This window comes from Hyaena hyaena, unplaced genomic scaffold (assembly GCF_003009895.1).
Source record: "Hyaena hyaena isolate Hyena2069 unplaced genomic scaffold, ASM300989v1 scaffold_429, whole genome shotgun sequence".
NCBI classification, from domain to species: domain Eukaryota; kingdom Metazoa; phylum Chordata; class Mammalia; order Carnivora; family Hyaenidae; genus Hyaena; species Hyaena hyaena.
In genome coordinates this window covers 1,218,889-1,236,970 of record NW_024081060.1, presented here as the reverse complement: position 1 = coordinate 1,236,970, position 18,082 = coordinate 1,218,889, and the positions used below count along the sequence as shown (strand labels likewise).

The window sequence follows — 18,082 nt, the reverse complement described above, 5'->3', positions numbered from 1 at the left end:
AATATTACTCAGCTCTAAATAAAAAGAATATCTTGCCATTTGCAACAGCATAGATTGATCTTTAGGGTGTTATTCTAAGTGAAATAAGTCAGAGTAAGACATATACTCTATGATCTCGCTCATATGGGAATCTAAGAACATGGAACCCAAAGAAAGAGAGAGTAGAATGGTGGTTGCCAGGAGCTGAAGGAGAGACGTTGGTCAAAGGGTACAAACTTGTAATAACTTATAGTAACATGAGAAAGTTCCAGGGGTCTAATGTACAGCATAAGGACTGTAGTTAACAATACCATATTGTGTTCTTGAAAATTGTTCTGAGGGTAGAGCTTTAATGTTCTCACCATAATAACAACAAAAACAATGAGCAATTATGCAAGGATGTGTGTTGTGTTAACTTTATAAACATTTCACATATGTGTTTATTGAATCAAATTGCACACCTTAATGTTATATGTCAATTATCAATAAAGCTGGAAAAAGTAATTTTCACTGTCTTTACCTAATTCCATGCCTTTCAGTCTTTTTTACATAACAGCATATGTAGAAAATGATACTTACATGGTAAACGTGGGAGGGAAGGAGTAGGAGGAAAGTTGGGATATTGATTTTATCTTTGTCATTTCCTGCCTCTGATCAGATACAGAAAGCATTTTTATTCATTAGCGTAAGACCAGAACTTCAGCCACCTAATTTTATAATTACAAATACTCCATGTATTTGTTTTACCTTATTTTTTAGTTATACAGTCTTCAGATATATGTAGTAGATTTTTTTTAATGAAAGTATACTACTTTAAAATGCATTAGCATGATTTGGTATAACATTTAGTAGTAATGGACTTTACAGAAAAAAGAAAACCTCACTTCCCTTTTTATTAGCTTTAAATCAGCAATCAGCAATTAGCAATTAAAATCAGCAATATCTATAACTACTCTTCTGTTTAAATTTTCTTTCCATCTCTCATGACTGACAGAAACCTCAACCCTGACTCAATCTACCAATTCTCTTCTGCCTAAGCTGTTGGATGATGATGGGGAAATATCACGTTGTTGCCATTAAACACTAGGTTGGATGCCTACCAAATTGAGTGCTCAACTATGCCTGAAACAATGATTTTGCACCTTCTCCTTAAGCCACCACCAACTTCTCTCTAAGCAGAGAGCTTTGCTCCTACTTCACAGAAAATAATTAGCAATTTTTATATAAAACTCTCACCTTTGCACCACAAATTCTAAAATCTCCTTGTATTCATATCATCTCTTTTCTTTTCCTTTAATAATGGAAAACATTTCCAGCTTCCCTCCAAGACTCATTTCACTATATGATCAGGATTCCATTCTTCCTGCCTTCTCAGAGATCCCATCTCTCTTCTTTTTGGCTCTCTGCTGGCTCATTAATTCCTATTATCATTTAAACATGTTCAAGTCTGCACCATACTAAAAGAAAACAAGGAGACAAATCTATCTAGCTTCATCTCTCTCTCCTCCTACCTTTACTTTCATCTTCCTTGTATGGTCTTTGTTAAATTAATTATCTCTATACACTGTCTTCCTTATTCATACTCATTGCATACTCTTCCTCAGTCTGCCTTCTACTTCCTATCCTTCCATTGAATTTCATTGTATTGTGGCTTTATGCTTTACATATAGTTACCCTTTTTAGTTGTCACCTTGCTTAATGTTTTGCCACAATTTTTTTTCAATATACCCTTTTCCCTTGATTTTCATAACAGCACACACTCTAGCTGTATTCTTTATTCATTTCTAGTTGTTTTTTCTCATTTGGTTTATGTCATCATCTGCTTTAATGGCTATCCATGATACCCAGCATACATTTTAAACTCTGTAGTCTGGCCTTTACCTCTCCAGCTTCATCCCTTGACATTCTCTTCTACTCTGTATTCTAGATATATCACTTTTATCACTTTTTTTTTTCAGTTTCTAAAGTGCATTGTGCTTTCTCTTGACTTCGAAGACTTCATGCTTATTGTTTCTCCAGTCTGGAATGCTGTCCCCTGCCCACTTTTAGAAACCAAATCATCCTTTGCTTGCCTGACATGAGTTTGCATGTACTTTCCTTCTTAAGTAGTTTAGTGACTCTAAATTAGGTTAGATTTCCATATGTTGCCCTGTAGTATCCTGTCCCTTTAGTGGAACACTCATTAAATTTTATTGCATTATATATTTTAGGTGCTTTTTTTTCCTATAAATTGTAGAGACCCTATTTTGTTTAGTTCACCATTGTATTTCCATCGGTGGAGGAATAAAATAACACATTTTCTTTAATGATTCTTGCTCATTTACATTCAAGAGGCATCACCATTCCTTCATTAGAAACTTTTTTTTTTTAATTATTAAGCCAGTGAATTTTCAAGTTCTGTCCAAATGTTTCTACAGGATACCTTGTTTAAAACAATAGTTTGCACAAAAACTAGAGAGCTCCAGGCATGCTATAGGGCTTTGGAGGGCAAGGACTTTTCCCATTTCTTCAGCCTTGCATGGATTTTTGAATGGAATAAATTGAACTTAAATGGGACAAAGAAATGTATTGATTCTGGAAATTATTTAAAATAGCTGCTCTTTAGATCTCCACTAAGAAGGTTCCAGTCTCTCACATTGACTAGCCTTATAACTAAGACTCCTTGTTTTGGCCTCAATTTCCTCATTCATAAAATTCTGATCCTGCAAGGCAGGCTAATCAAACACTGAAAGCTATACTCCATCAAGTTATTTACTAATATTGTATATTCTACCATTCAAAAGTATTTGGTCTCTGGTTTTATAAATGCATAATTTTAAAGATACTCATCTATGAATTCCACAGAATTAAGTAAATGCTATTCATTATGCAAGTTAAAAAGTTTTCTTTGCAGTTTTTAATTATATAGTTTTAATACCCTGGTATTTTAAGTTATTTTAGTCATTGTGTTCAGTTAAGGGCCAGAAAATGTGAAAGACCTGATTACAAAGGAAAATATTCTTTTTGCTGAACTTGTCTCACCTTAAAAAAAATTTTTTTTAAATGTTTATTTAGTTTTGAGAGAAAGAGAGCGCATGAACAGGGGAGGGGCAGAGAGAGAGAGAGGGAGATACAGAATCCAAAGTTCAGGTTCCAAGCTCTGAGCTGTCAGTACAGAGCCTGACATGGAGCTTGAACCCACAGACCATGGGATCATGACCTGAGCTGAAGTCGGAAGCTTAACTGAGTCACCCATGCACCCCTAACCTTACATTAAAAAAGTCTGGGGCGCCTGAGTGACTCAGTCGGTTAAGTCTCCGACTTCAGCTCAGGTCATAATCTCAAGGTTCATGGGTTCGAGCCCCACATCCGGCTCTGTGCAGACAGCTAGCTCAGAGCCTGGAACCTGCTTCGGATTCTGTATCTCCCTCTGTCTGATCCTCCCCTGCTCATGCTGTCTCTCTCAGAAATAAGTAAAACATTAAAAAATATTTAAAAAAGACTTAGTTATGAATTTGGAATATTTGTGATTGTGATGCACAAGTAATATTCCAAATTTACTTATTTAATATAAATTTTTTGTATTTTTCTTACTACACTGTAATGCTTCTTATTAAAATAAAACATTGGGACACCTGGGTGGTTCAGTTGGTTAAGTGTCTTACTTGATTTTGGATCAGGTCATGATCTCATGGTGCATGAGTTCAGTGCCCATGTCTGGCCCTGCACATGAACAGAGCCTGTTTGCGATTCTTTCTCTTTCTCTCTCTCTCAAAATAAATAAATGAACTTTAAAAACAAGCTTACATTTAGGTACAAATCAAGTATTCTTCCTTTCATATTTATTTGTTTTCTAGATTGTTGGTAGCAAAGGTTGTTCTCAAGTTAAGATACGGAGTCTCCCTTGAATTGCTGGCAGACCTTGGTGAGGAGACCAGCACAGTGTTTATCGGTTCTCAGCAGCAGCAGTGATTTCTGCCAGCAGTTCTCATCCTTTCACCCATAAAATAAGCATAAAATTGACCTAACATTGCCAGATCGGAACTGGTATCTGGAAAGAATCATCAGGGAATAGAAAATTTCAGTCTTTGTGCATAAATTTAAGATAGATTATTATATTTTTTATCAGAGACTTTTTTTTTCCTTTGCATTACTTGTGAAAAGTTGCTACAGATGTGTCAGATATGGTGTAAATCTAACAACATAGGCAGTATCTAAGTTTTAATCCACTTCAAAATATGGATGCATGTTATAATACATTTTTGAGTGCTGAAGTGTAAATTTCGTTTAATGAAAAGAAATAGGATATTTTCCACTAAATAATTAAAGCAGTTGATGCTGTTTTCATGAATTTACTTGTTCATTTTTTCTGAAATTACAGATGATACAGAAATGAAATGGGATGAGAAAAAGGGAGTTAGCAAAATATACTTGGATAAATGCTGTGAACAGGGGCAAACTATTATCTGTACAAGATAAATGTTCTGGTTTTAACACATAAATGTAAGAAATTTATCACAAACATTTTCGTAAATAACAGTTATAAAATTGAGATTGTTCAAAAGGGATATTTTAAATACATTGAATCTCTTTAACTCTGTTAATTATAAGAAAAAACTATGTTACATTTCTATATAATTGATTTGCTTAAATGGCCATTAGTGTATTAAATGTATCAAAATAATAACAATATTTCATGAAGATTCCATCATATAACTTTGGTTTTATGAGATTCAAATCTTAATAACTACCATTTTGGTAAAACTGACTCACGTATATATTTTCCAACATAACACACACTCATAACTCACACATAAATATTTTCCAACACAAGTCTTTCATGTCTTGAGTGTTTGTAAATGACCTATAATGCATGTCACATTCATTTTAGAAATATATATACTTTGTTTTACGTGAAGGCATAATTGTTTATTATTACCTTGTGAATTTATATTGCATTATTTTTATGCAAGATGATTAAATCTTAAATAAGATTTAATGATTTTAAATTTCTTATTTATATTGACTTATATAGAAATATTTTATTCCTTAATAAGTAAAAAGATTAATTATATAAAATATGCTTTCTTTTTAATTTAAAACAATTGAAAAAATTTTTTTGAACTTATTAATAAGCAATACAGCAAGAGGAGGTAGCTCATGCTAAAAATATTGCTAGGTAATTATTGAGTTTTAGAATTAAAACCATGAAGTTATATATTCTTGAACTATATTTTTATAAAAGCAACATGAAATGGTGGAAAATGTGGAATAAAACTAATTTTTTACTCTGAGACATAGAGTAATATTTTTAGTCTACTGAGTCTTTTTACTTGGAGTGGAATTCAAATCCTATTGTATCAATGTTATTTGTTACTTACATTATCTTGAGCTTTCAAAGGCTTTTTCAGAAGTAATATTATCCATCGTACACTATCCTTGAAAGCACATCTACAGGTAATCAGAAGTTTATTTTTGACAGAATTATAAAGCACACCACCAAGATATTTATTAGTACTAATTAAAAGGGCTTATTTTTAATATACTCAGTAGAAAAGAAATATTGTGAGAAACAATGAAAATGAAAAACCAGTGGGAATATAAAACAACATTGATTTTTATATATGAATAAGTAGATAAGATATATTGGAAAAACTTCTCTAAAAATAAGCTTGATGCCTTATACCTACCAACTTATATCTGCTATTTTAAAAAAGACTTTATAGAGTTGCAAATATAGGATCTTAAAAGTGAAATTTGGTATAAAGCACACATTATTACAGTGTTTATAAATCTTTATGTAGGATTTTAAGTGGAAATTTAAGGTGATATATTTTGGTCTAACTTCTAAGAACTATAGTGTATTTGATTACATATTTACCACATTTATGGTTTTCTTTTCAAACTAAAGTTAATGTGTTAAGTGTAGTTAACTCTGAAAAAACATATTTCAGAATTATAAAATCTAAAGTATATAATAAAAATGTTAGTTATGAAAATGATTTTTAATAATCTGATCAAGTTATTATTTTTATTTGTTCCTATTCCTCAAGGTCATTTAAAGATCAAAGTACTTTATTTTTAACCTCTTCAACTGTAAATGTTTAAAGAATAATTTTAAAAATATTTTGGGTGGCTTTGACAATTTTAAGATAACTTTACAAGAATGTTGGTGTAAATGTGTTCTTTGGCCTCTGTTTAATGCCATGTGTCAATTATTTACAGATCCGGTGGTATTGTGGAAATTCCCAGAGGACTTTGGCGACCAGGTTGGAACCACATAATTTTTTAAAAAAAGTTAAAATTGGAGTACTATAATTATTACTACTGTTACTGCAGCAACTACTACTGCACATGAATTACTATAAGTATTTTCTCTTGACCAGCTGTGAGGAAAAAGAAGCCATGTGTGCAGAATGTATATGGAATATCTTTTAAAGTTACCAAGTAGACATGGGTGATGAAGAAGCCCTTGTATTAAAACTGAATGTTTATAATTTCAACATATTTTTACACTCTTTTAATTTCTCTATGGACTATATTTGGAATTTTTAAATTTAAAAATTAAAAAAGTTTTTTTTTCATTAAAAAAATCCTGACAGTACCATACTTGGTTGAATATCCTCCTATTATTTCTCTTTGAAGTCAGTAGTAACAGCTGTAAATCCCAGATTGATTCTCTCCTTGTTACAGTAATGTCTGAATCATTTACATATATGTTAAATTGATGATATTTTTCACTTTTACATAATTCTTATCTCTCTTGATAAAAATGACTCTTAAAAAATAATGAGAGAATTCAGAATGAATTTATTCCATTTGTATTTAAAAAAGTGTTTTTAATATTTATTTATTTTTGAGAGAAGGAGAGAGAGAGAGACAGAGCATCAGCAGGGGGGTGCAGAGAGAGAGAAGGACACACAGAATCTGAAGCCGACTCCAGGTTCTGAGCTGTCAGCACAGAGCCCGACATGGGGGTCAAACTCACGAACCACAAGATCATGACCTGAGCTGAAGTCTGATATTTAATCTAGTGAGCCACCCAGGCGCCCCTATTCCATTTGTATTTTTAATTACAGTCTTTTATATAGTTCCTTAAGTATTTAGTCTGACCAAAATTATGAATTATTTTGACATGATCTATGTAAATAGAAAAATTTTTTAGAACTTAGTTTATCATTTTGAAATGGTTAAAATACAGATTTTAATTTTTATAGAAATCAGCACTTTTCTGGAACTCTGCTGAGCAGATTCATTTAGTATTTTTTTTTTTGTCTGCAGAGCAGTGGGATAAAACAATCTAATCACTGTTAAAATTATGAAATTATATTAGTAAAAGCTTAACCGTAAGTTAAGTTTATAGATATGATTCTTATGTGTCTCATAATTTATCAACATGAAAGCTGATAAAAGTATTGTTTAAAGCAGTTCATCCAGAAAAGGTAAATAAAAAAAATATTTGTTTAAAGAAGTTTATTGAGAAATGAGTATACAGAAAGATGTTTTTGATATGTGGAAGGATAACTTTTTACATGTGAAAATCTTTAGATAAGACTAGGAAATTACACTGAAAAAAATCAGTAAATGGGCATGTTAAATAATTCAATCTAATGCAATTCTTGACTATTTTTTACCTAAAAAGAGGGGCATGCTTTCTTAATTTGTTTTTAGCTCTTTAGAGAAAGAATAGATTTATAAATATCTTAAGTATGTAGAAGTCCCTATAGTGAAGACATGATTTGGGCATATGACATGGAATTGGGTTTGTTCCCAAGTAATGCATAATTTGATTAGAGCCTTACTGACTCAGTTTAGCCTTTTTAAATACTGTTCTTCTGGTCTTCTCAATTCTTTCTTGTCTGCTGACCCAAGAACAGACCTCCTGTCCAGGTCATGTTTTTTTTTTTTTTTTTTCTCTCTTTTAAACTGACCCTGCGGATTCCTAGGAGATCTGAAGATTCCTCACCTTGGGTTCACATGAAGGCAATCATCTATTTGTCGAGTTCAGCTGCAGTGAATTTTTCAGTGAGAGCAACTGTCGCTGTCCCTCTTTGTGATAGTCTAGTGATTAGGAATTTTTTACTTGGTCGAAATGTTGCTTTGAGCCCCAAATTTGTGAGATCAATGGAACATTAATAAGCCTTTGCACACTTAGTAAAATACAAAAGCAGTTAACCAGGTAATGGTGATGAAGGTCCAGAATTCCAATTCACAGCAGTTATACACTTTTTTGAAGGTTAGAGCTGAAAAGAGCTTTAGGCTTTGTTTAACCACTTTACTTTATATCTGAAGAAACCAGACTTTACATGGGAATCTAGCCAAGGACCTTGAAGAGTGATTTTGCTATATGCTTTTTGGTGAATATTCTGAATACTACAGATGGTTCAAGTACTCTGTGTATTTCTCATTCTTACTGCTTACTCTTGTCATATACTGTCTGCTTCTTGCTCAATAGCCTTTTCACTGGATCTGAGATTTGCTTCAGTAATAATAACGATTAAAAAGCTCTTTATTTAGCTCTTAACATGAACTGGGCAGTATATAATGTGCTTTAGGTGCATAATTAATTTTATCTAAAAATTCATCCAGTACTGCTAGGAGATAGCATCATTCCCAAACTGAGACTTAAGAAACTTACTTGAGATCACACTGTTTATCAGAGGCAGAGCTAAGATTTGGAGCCAAGTTTGTCTAATTCAAAATCATGTGCTGTTAGCAATTAAACTATATTCTTTCTGTTTAGAATGCTGACCCAGATCCTACTCACCTATTTTATTTTAGCTCTTTTGAAAATACTTTGGGGCACAGTCGGTTAAAGCCCAATTCTTGATCTTGGCTCAGGTCATGATCGCATGGTTCATAAGTTCGAGCCCCACTTGGGGCTCTGTGCTCATGTGTGGAGCCTGCTTGGGATTCTGTCTCCGCTTCTCTCTACCCCTACCTGACTTGTGCTCTCTCTCTTTCTCTGTTAAAATAAACTTTAAAAATTAAAAAAAAGACACTTCTTCTTAAAAAAATAGTTTATCATAACAGTTCCCCCACCCCCAGTATCATTATAATTTGAAACCAGCGTGTTATTTAATCCAAAGAAATAATACCGAATCATTACCCTTTGGTTCTTCTATATAGAGTTGTTGGTTCATCATAGGTATTGGTTTATCATCTGCCCCTCTGGTGTATTTTCCTTATTTAGTTGGTGGAAGAGCCAGTGGGACACCTCAGAATTATATTTCAGAAGTTTTAATTTGATTTTTTTTATGTGGTGGTAGGGAACAGTGCAGAATTTTGTATAAGGAAGTAGAAGATGAAACTGTAAATGTAAATGGGGCTGGGTTTTGGTAACATTAACAGCCTTGCTAAACAGTAGGTCCTTGTTAAGAACTTGAGAAGAGTGTGATACACAAGATAAGTATTAGGAAGATTAATTTGGAAGAGATTTCTGTGTGGATTGGTTGTGGGAGAAACTGGAAACAAGGAAATTAGTTTAGCTATTGTAGTAGTTCAGCTGAAGGCATCTGAAGGATCTGAAAGAGTTGGTTACCTTTGGAGTAAAAATGAAGATGAGTGTAAGGGGCGGAGAGCGGGGCTTCATGCAGAGGTGTTCTGAGGAGCATGGGGTAGAGAAGAGGAGTGATAAGAGGAATGAACTTGATTTTTGACACTCCAGGAAATGTTGAATTATCCCTCATCTGAGTGGTGAAAGGGGAGTTTGGGGATTGGAGAAGAATGGAGAAGTGTTTACAGCCAGAGGAAATACAAAGCTCTGAACAAATTTGAGGATTGCTAAACAGATTGAACTGATGTCTAGTTTATGTTTTGTAAATACATAGCGGGTTCTGGCCGAGAAGATTACTGCAGAAGACTTCCCCGTCCATGCCACTGATACTTGCAGTATCAGTTTTTACATCTGGGAGAGGTTCAGGCCTCTGTATAAAAGGAGTAATTCTGTTTCTTTTTGCTGCTCTCAAGGTACTCTCTCTCCTTTGCCCTTAGTTCTCTATTGTTCACTTTTTGCTTAATGGCTTGAGGCTGTTTTTCAGAATACTTAATTCCCCCTACTCTCTGCTTGTCATTTTCAAGATTCACGATTCTCTAGCTCATGCCATGCCCTCTTTGGGCCATTGTTAGTCTATGTTTCTTGTAGGAGAGGAGTCAGTCTTTGTCAGAAAAATACACTTTTAGAGAAGGGTCAGAAATAAAATCTTATAAATGCTGAAATCAAACAGATTCATGTTTAAATAATGCCTCTATGTTTGTATATTGAGACGTGTTGCCTTGGGCAGGGACTTAATCTCTCTTAATTCCTCATTTGCAAAATGGGACTGCTTTTACTGATCTGACAGAATTATGATAAGAAGGAAATGACCTGAAGTCTGTAAAGGACTCAGCATCATGACTGGCATATAGAAAACAGTCCATAAGTGTGAACTAATAGTTTTTTTTTAAATATTGCAAAGCCACAAATGTTTGTTTATTATGAGGCATAGATAAAACTGCTTTATGTAGACTGTCATTTTTATAGATGAATAACAAGTTTGAGAATTTTACTGCTTTTTAGACCTTCAGGAAGATTTATAATTTAATAGCAAAAAAGTATTAATATAATATATATAATTATAATATAATATATATTTAATTTATATTTAAGTATATTTAAAATATATGACATATAAATATATTTATATAATTTTATATAATAAAATTAAATAAATTTTAATAAAATTATATAAATAAATATATATATATAAATATAAATAAATATATATTAAATATATTAAATAAAAATATATTAAATATATATTATATAAAACATATTTAACATATAATTATAATATAATTTAATAGCAAAAAATATTAAATACTAATATTTAAAAATTCTTTCTAATGTGTGCTTTCTGACTTTCTGAAATTCCTGAAATTCCTGTTGACTTTCAACAATTCAATTCTGAATTGCTGTTTAACTGGCAAATGTTTATTACTCTTTATTTAGTTATTTTTTTTCAGGGTGGCTATCAGCAGAAGTCATAGAACCATGGAGCCACGATCTTTTAGTAATGGCCAAGGCATCAGAAATTGTTAAGACTGCTCAGTTTTTAGCTAGGAAAGAAGATTATGAAGAGCTGACCCTAGGTCATACTTCTTATTTACCTTCAGTCTTGTAGTACTTTTCCTATTTGCACATAAACTGCAGGCTGTTATGCTTCTGGGCCATTTCACATGCCACAGGTGACCTTTTCCCATGTCTCTGGTGTACTTTCTTCATAATGCAACTGAAGTGTTTTATCTTCTGTGATAATTTTGTGGCATTCCTCTTTTTGTGTTCCAGACTCATTTTTGTAATACTGTGACTGCTGTGTTACCTGAGTAACTTGGAGTACTTGTTTTTGTAGGTCATATTTCAGTGAATGCTCCCACTTACACTTCTTTCTCAGGTTGAGGACTTTATGTAATTATTTTTTACCTCTCCTTCCTCTCATCCATCTGCTATTGCCAATCCGTCTTCAAATCCTATTGTTTATGCCTCGTTTATGTCTTGTAAATATCTCCACCTCTCTTTATTTCTAGGATCCTTTCCTTAGTTTACATCTTCCCAAATCTTCTTTCTGTTTTTGTCCCCATTTAATTTATTCTCCACAGTGTAGCTAGAATGATCTAAAAGACAGTGGAATGCTCTCTCTAAAAAACAAATACTCTATTCCTATCACTACTTTCATTGGCTCCTTACAATGTGCTAGGCAGTTTCTAGGTATTTTGCCTGTATTTGCTCATATAATCCTAATAATAGCCTTGTGAACTGAAGGGACTAATATGATTCCCATTTTACAGATGAAGAAACAGAACTACAAAATACTTAATTTACCCAGCAAAAGTCATACAACTCTTAAGTAGTAGAGCCATTATTTCAAGCCAGACACTGATTCCAGAGCTTGTAGTGCTCAAGACTCATTTAAACTCACTACTCCCCATTGACATCTTCAAGATAAGGTCCAACTTCTTAACACCATCACGTTTTCTTGTTTCAAGTCCTTTGTTTACACCTTTAGCCTCCTATTTTTTCTGCCTCCCTTCCCATTCTCTATTTTAAAATGGTCTGTATTTTATGTTGAACATTAGTTTCCCTTCTGTACCATTTATCTGTATTCTGTCTTTGAACATGTGAGTCTTTCTGTCTGAAATGCTAATCTACTTGCGCTCCCTTTTGCCTTTCTGGTTTTGGCTTAGAGGTCATTTACTTCAAGAAGCCCTTTCTTTATGTCACAGGTCTGGATTGAATATATCTCCTGGGAGTTCCCTTGGCATTTTATACTTTCCATAGTATAGCCCTTATTAGATCTGTCATCTTCCTTTCTTTCTACTTACCTATTAGACTAAATGGATCTGCTATTAAAGAATAATTTTTAAAAGAAAATATAATCATGACTCGAATACAGATCTAACATTTTAAAGTTTTTTTAACTCCTAATTGATTGAAGATATGAGTAAAATGTTGTATATTATTCAGTAGGATATAGATAAATTAAGAATGCTGTAATAAATATACAAATTGACATATAAGTGGCTTTAGGAAAGGTGAGGGAGGAGTGAAATCCATTGTCCCTCTGTGAGACATGTCTGTGGATACATATTATTTGTATTACTATCAGTTTACAGAATTGTAAAGTAGACAGTGAAAGGCACAGAGCCCCTAGAAGAGTGTGTCAGGCAATGGCTTGTTTCCCATTGAAAACAACCAGTAATCTTTTGGTCCATTTCAGTCTTTCACAAGTTTATCCTATAGTCTTACTCTTCCTCTTGTAAGCATAATAATTTCAAAGAAAGAGTATTGTAGATAACAAATCAAGTCCCTAAAGGTTTGCCCTGATTATTTGCATGGGTGCATCAGGAGTGTTAATTTAGGCTATAGGCCTCCATGAATTTACTTTACATACATAGAACTGTGCAGTGTAGAACAATTGCTATGTCTACATGATGAACTTTTTTCCAAAAGTTTTCATACAGGATTTTAATATCAGGCTTTTGAAAGCCCCTGTTACTTGTTATCCCAAAGCTAGGGAAACTATGTCCAGGCAAATATCTTTCCCAGATTTTACATGTACTACCTAAAACTTGGGTAAATTCTTCTCTTCTCATAGTTTGCAAAACTTGATAAGGTTCCTGGTGTATGAGGAAGGGACCTTCTTTACCACCTGTCAGTTTGAATCCGGTCAGCCAGGCATTAGGCCACTTCTTCTGGAAGGACTTTGTAGGCTCCCTAAGTACAGGTAATCTTTGTTCCTTCAAAGTCCCTTGGCATGGCTGATTAAACAAGCATCTTTCTCAAAAATGACACTTTAAGACCTTGGTAGTGAAAACAATTTTCCAGTAATATACTGGTAGAAAGAAAGATTTATTGAATTTATGAAAGAAAACAATATTGTTGTAGAAAAATGAAGGGCCTTAGAGTTTCTGAATTCAGGGAGGGAGGGAATGAGTGAGAATAAGATGTAACTTAAACATATTTCTGTTTGTAGAAGCAGAGTTTACTAAATTGTTGTAGTTTACAGATAGTGTAGGAAGAGGAGGAAGGCCTTCTTTAAATGTCCAGATAATAGATCATTAAGCAGGATCAGTAATATTTTAAACAATAAAATTGCCCTCATTCAGTACAATTCAATTAATTATTGTTTTGCTGGATTTTGCCTTAACAGTCTCATGGAAATGTCTGCTTCTTGACTAAAGCAAGTCTTAGAAGTCCTGCCTCAGTCTATTGGAATGGGCTGAAATTTATCTTCAGCTCAAAGGCCTGTACACAAGAGACTATTCTTTGAAGTGTCAGTGGTTTGAAATACCTGATGTAACCTTTTTCCAAGGCTCTGAGACTGACCTACTTTGTTAAAAACATAAACTGTGGCCTGTAGCTTATAGCAGAGCCTTAAGGCAAGCATCCAAAATAAAACTAAACTACCTGTAGATGATAGAGGGTTAATCGTAATGTATTACTGATAATTTTCAAATGTATAAAAGGTTGGTGGTGATGGGCATAAGACATACAAGATAAAAAGTACAGCATAGGGGATATAGTTCTTTATACTGTCATAATGTTGTATGGAGACACTGGCTCACCATGATCAGTGCATAATATATAAAATTGTTGATTCACTGTGTTGTATACGTGAAACTAATATAACATTGTAAACTATACGCGATTAAAAAAAAAACAAAAGCAAATGTGAAAGAACTGGTGAGATTTCATAATAAAAATAAAATATGGAAAAGAAAATTTGGTTGTTTCTGTCGTATGAAAAATGAAGATAATAAAGCCATTCAAAAACGTTATAGGGAAAATGAAAGAAAGAATAGGCCTGTTTTAAAAGGAGTTAAAGTTACATCTGATTTATGAAGGTAGCTGAACAAAATTTGTATTGAGGTAAAATCTTGAGATACAGCATACAATAATCCTGAGACATAATATAGCAAGAATGTACCAAGCATATCAAGTAAAGAGATTTAGGATGTCTGGAGTAGGGCCTAGACAGATGCATTTTTGTAAAACTTCATGGTAAGTCTTATGTGCATACCCAGTTGAGGACTACTGGCCAGGGATTTAAAATAAATAAGTAAAGATTATGGTCAAGTAAACATTTAAAATAACAACTCAAGTTGTAACTGGCAATATTATATTGTTGTTGTTTAATATAATTGAGCAAGGTACTACCAGAACTCTAATAAGTACAGAAAAACCTAACAGAGCTATTTCATAAGAGATTTTGATCATTGTTTTTCTGGAGAAGAAAACACATTATGGATAGCAAGGGCATTGGTGTATCTCTAGGGACTTCCTATAAAGCATATGATTTCTGAAACATTCCTATTCATAAATTTTACATATGCAAGTTCAAACTAGGGCAGGCTAAGCATCTCTTCTGATTTTCCAGTGTTTTTTCTGCAACACATACTATAATAACATATGAAACAAACCAAATTATTTCTATCATCTCATTTTATAACACAAAAGATCTCTGTGCTTTTTAAAGAACCTCTAGGAAATCTCCAAATAATTTTAGTTATAAAAACATATCCTGGAAGCTTTTTAATTTTTTCTATATTTAGAGTCTGAGTTTGGGAAGGCAAACTTTACAAAGCTGTTAGAAGATTTGAATGTTTGAATAAGATGGGATCCAAGAGGCTACACTTGGTTATTTGTTAAATCAAAGTGACAATAAAATATTTAAAATGAAGATGGTCAGGAATACTATTGAATAGTTATTTCATTAATCAACTTTTGTACTTTTTCTCCCTTTAAATAATAAAAGACATAGTAAACTCAGTATTAAGTGCAGAAACTATTCTGTTAAGACAGAATTTTGGCTATGTTGGAGGTACAGTGAGGTAAGAATAACCTTTTACATTGTAGGCAAAGACATTAGTAACCCAAGAATCCAAGCCCATCAAAGTTGAGTGGGTTTTAACAATTATAGCTTCTTTTCAGAATCAAGTATTATCACATAAGACAGACAAAAGTCACATTTTAAGTTTTATTTAATTGTAGCCTCTCATTTTTCAGAACCCACTGACACTTTAAGTTATCTCTTAGAGATCTGCAAGGCCAAACTAATTTCATCATCATCATGACCATTATTTTTATGTTGTTTTAACACGTAGTGCATCTCTGATTGCTGTCCTCAAATGAATTCCTATATCTGTTAAAAATTTATCTATTTTAGTTTCTAATGTAGTTTCAGTATTCAATATTCAGTAATGTATTACAATATAATATATATATGTATATAGTATATATATATCTAGTAGCTCTTTATCATCCTCAATAAGTTCCAAGAATATAAGAGGTTGAAAAGCCCAAGAATTGCTGTTTTAGGACAAAGCTAATTTTTGAAAACAAAAGCATATACATAGTTGTAGTTTTTGGACACTGTTGTTTCTAGTATAGTCTTCTTTTTGTTAATGTTTATTTCTGAGAGGGCAGAACATGAGTGGGGGAGGGGCCGAGAGAGAGAGGGGTAGACACAGAATCTAAAGCAGGTTCCAGGCTCTGAGCTGTCAGCATAGAACCCAATGTGGTACTTGAACCCATAAACAGTGAGATCCTGACCTGAGCTGAAGTGGGAAGCTCAACCAACTGAGCCACCCAGGAGCTCCTCTGGTGTAGTCTTAAACACTCATTAATTATAACTTTTAACCTAAGTAATTTCTATTTCACAGAAAAGGAAACACTCTGAGGGGTGGATAACTGAGAATTTTATGGCATGTACCAGCATGTTTGTTAACAGACTACCAGACCTCAAGAATACCCATAATACAACTTTCCGAAACCAGACACATTCCATGTACATCTTTGTAAAGTGGGGAAAATGAGCACATTTGTTAACATGACCCAAGTCATAACCATTTTATAGCATACAAAAATGAGAAAACTATAGACGTAAATTATGCCTAGTAATCAATATTTTTATGTTCTTTCTTAGGAATTATCTGGGTACCCAATAATTATATGTTAATTAACTCAATTTAATAATAGTTTAATATTTTAGTAACCTAAAGAATTTGGAAATTCTGTTTAAGCAGACATATAACAATATAATTACTGTTGAAATAAGTTTACCAGAATAATGACTCAATTTAATTGAGTAGAAATTTGCATTTTTTATAATCTTAAACATTATATCATGTTAGCTTATTTGTTCAGTATACTTGCATGAGTTGAAGGAAAAAAAGCCCAAGGCAGCTATATATATTAAACCAAATGATAAACCTAGATGAGTGTGCTAAAAATTTACCTTAATCATGTGAATTTGAAAACTCTAAGAATTTTTTTGAGATCTAGCCCATTTGAAGTTTTAGAAGTTCAGTTTTCTTATTTCATAGGACTTTTAGGAATATTTACTTTATGTACCTATCTCTCTGATATTCAGTTTATGTACACATCTCTCTATAAACCATTTCAGAACAGAGCTCCTTTATTAAAAGCTTTAAAAAAGACTTTATTTTTTTAGAGCAGATTATGATTTACAACAAAATTGAGAGGAAGATACAGCAATTGCCCATATGCCTCCTGCTCCCCACATGTATAACCTCTTACATTATCAGCATCGCTCACCAGATTGATGCCTTCTTTAACCAAGGATGGACATACATGGAATTATCATATTGACCCAAAGTCTGTAGTTTTCCTCAAGGTCCATTCTTGGTGTTGTACATTCTGTGGGTTTGGACAAATGTACAATTGCATGTATTCATCATTATAATATCATACAGCCATTGTCACTGCTCTAAAAATTCTCTGTGTTCTGTTCATCTCTCCCTGCCATCCCCACCCCTAGCAACCACTCATCTTTTTTATTTTCTCCATAGTTTTGCATATGCCAGAATGTCATACATTTGGAATCATAAAATATGTAACCTTTTCAGATTGGTTTCTTTCACTTAGTAATATGCATTTAAACTTCTTCCATGTCTTTTTATTGTCTGATACCTCATTTCTTTCAAGTGTTGAATATTTTCCCATTGCCTGTATGTACTGCAGTTTTCCATTCACCTACTGCAGGACATCTTGATTGTTTTAAGATAGGGCTGAGAGTCCAAAGTGAACTACCACTCTGTATTCTACTAGAAGTAGAAGACTAACCTGAATGTATGACTTTGAGGAAATAATTTTTTTCTCTCTGAATTTTAATTTTCCCCTGCATACATGGGGGATGTTGGAGCAAATAGTTGTTTATTGTTTTTACAGTATTCACTTCTACATATAATTGCAACAAGGCTGGGTGTAATAAATGCCATGAAAGTTACTAATGGTATAATGTAGAAAGTCTGTGAAGGAAGACATTACACATTTAAGCAAGCCAAGAGTTTAGTGGTTAGTAAGGAAGAGGAGGTAGTAATTTTAGACTAATTTTGCCAGTGGTGGCAATATGTAGTAAATTTTTGGTAGCTTTTAGGATTAAAAGGCTTGAGGAGGGAATACCATGTTTAGGTAAATTAGCAAGAGGCCATTTTAAAAGGAAAGATTAGTTTATATAACAAGAATTAGCAGAGATAGCACAATTACAGATATTACTTGAGTATACACTAGACATTATTTTTTTCTAATACTAGATGAATAAAGATAAATATAAGAAGTTCTCAG

General features: G+C 33.0%; 1 protein-coding gene across 4 annotated transcripts in view; it reads left to right on the top strand.

Moving 5' to 3' along the window:
• DENND1B (DENN domain containing 1B) overlaps window positions 1-18,082 on the top strand; it is a 241,859-nt gene that overhangs the window by 58,034 nt on the left and 165,743 nt on the right. For all 4 annotated transcript variants that reach the window (XM_039252678.1, XM_039252682.1, XM_039252680.1 and 1 more), the window contains exon 3: window positions 6,184-6,227. In XM_039252678.1, the coding sequence (XP_039108609.1) occupies window positions 6,184-6,227 (44 nt within the window). The remainder of the gene's footprint in view (window positions 1-6,183; window positions 6,228-18,082) is intronic.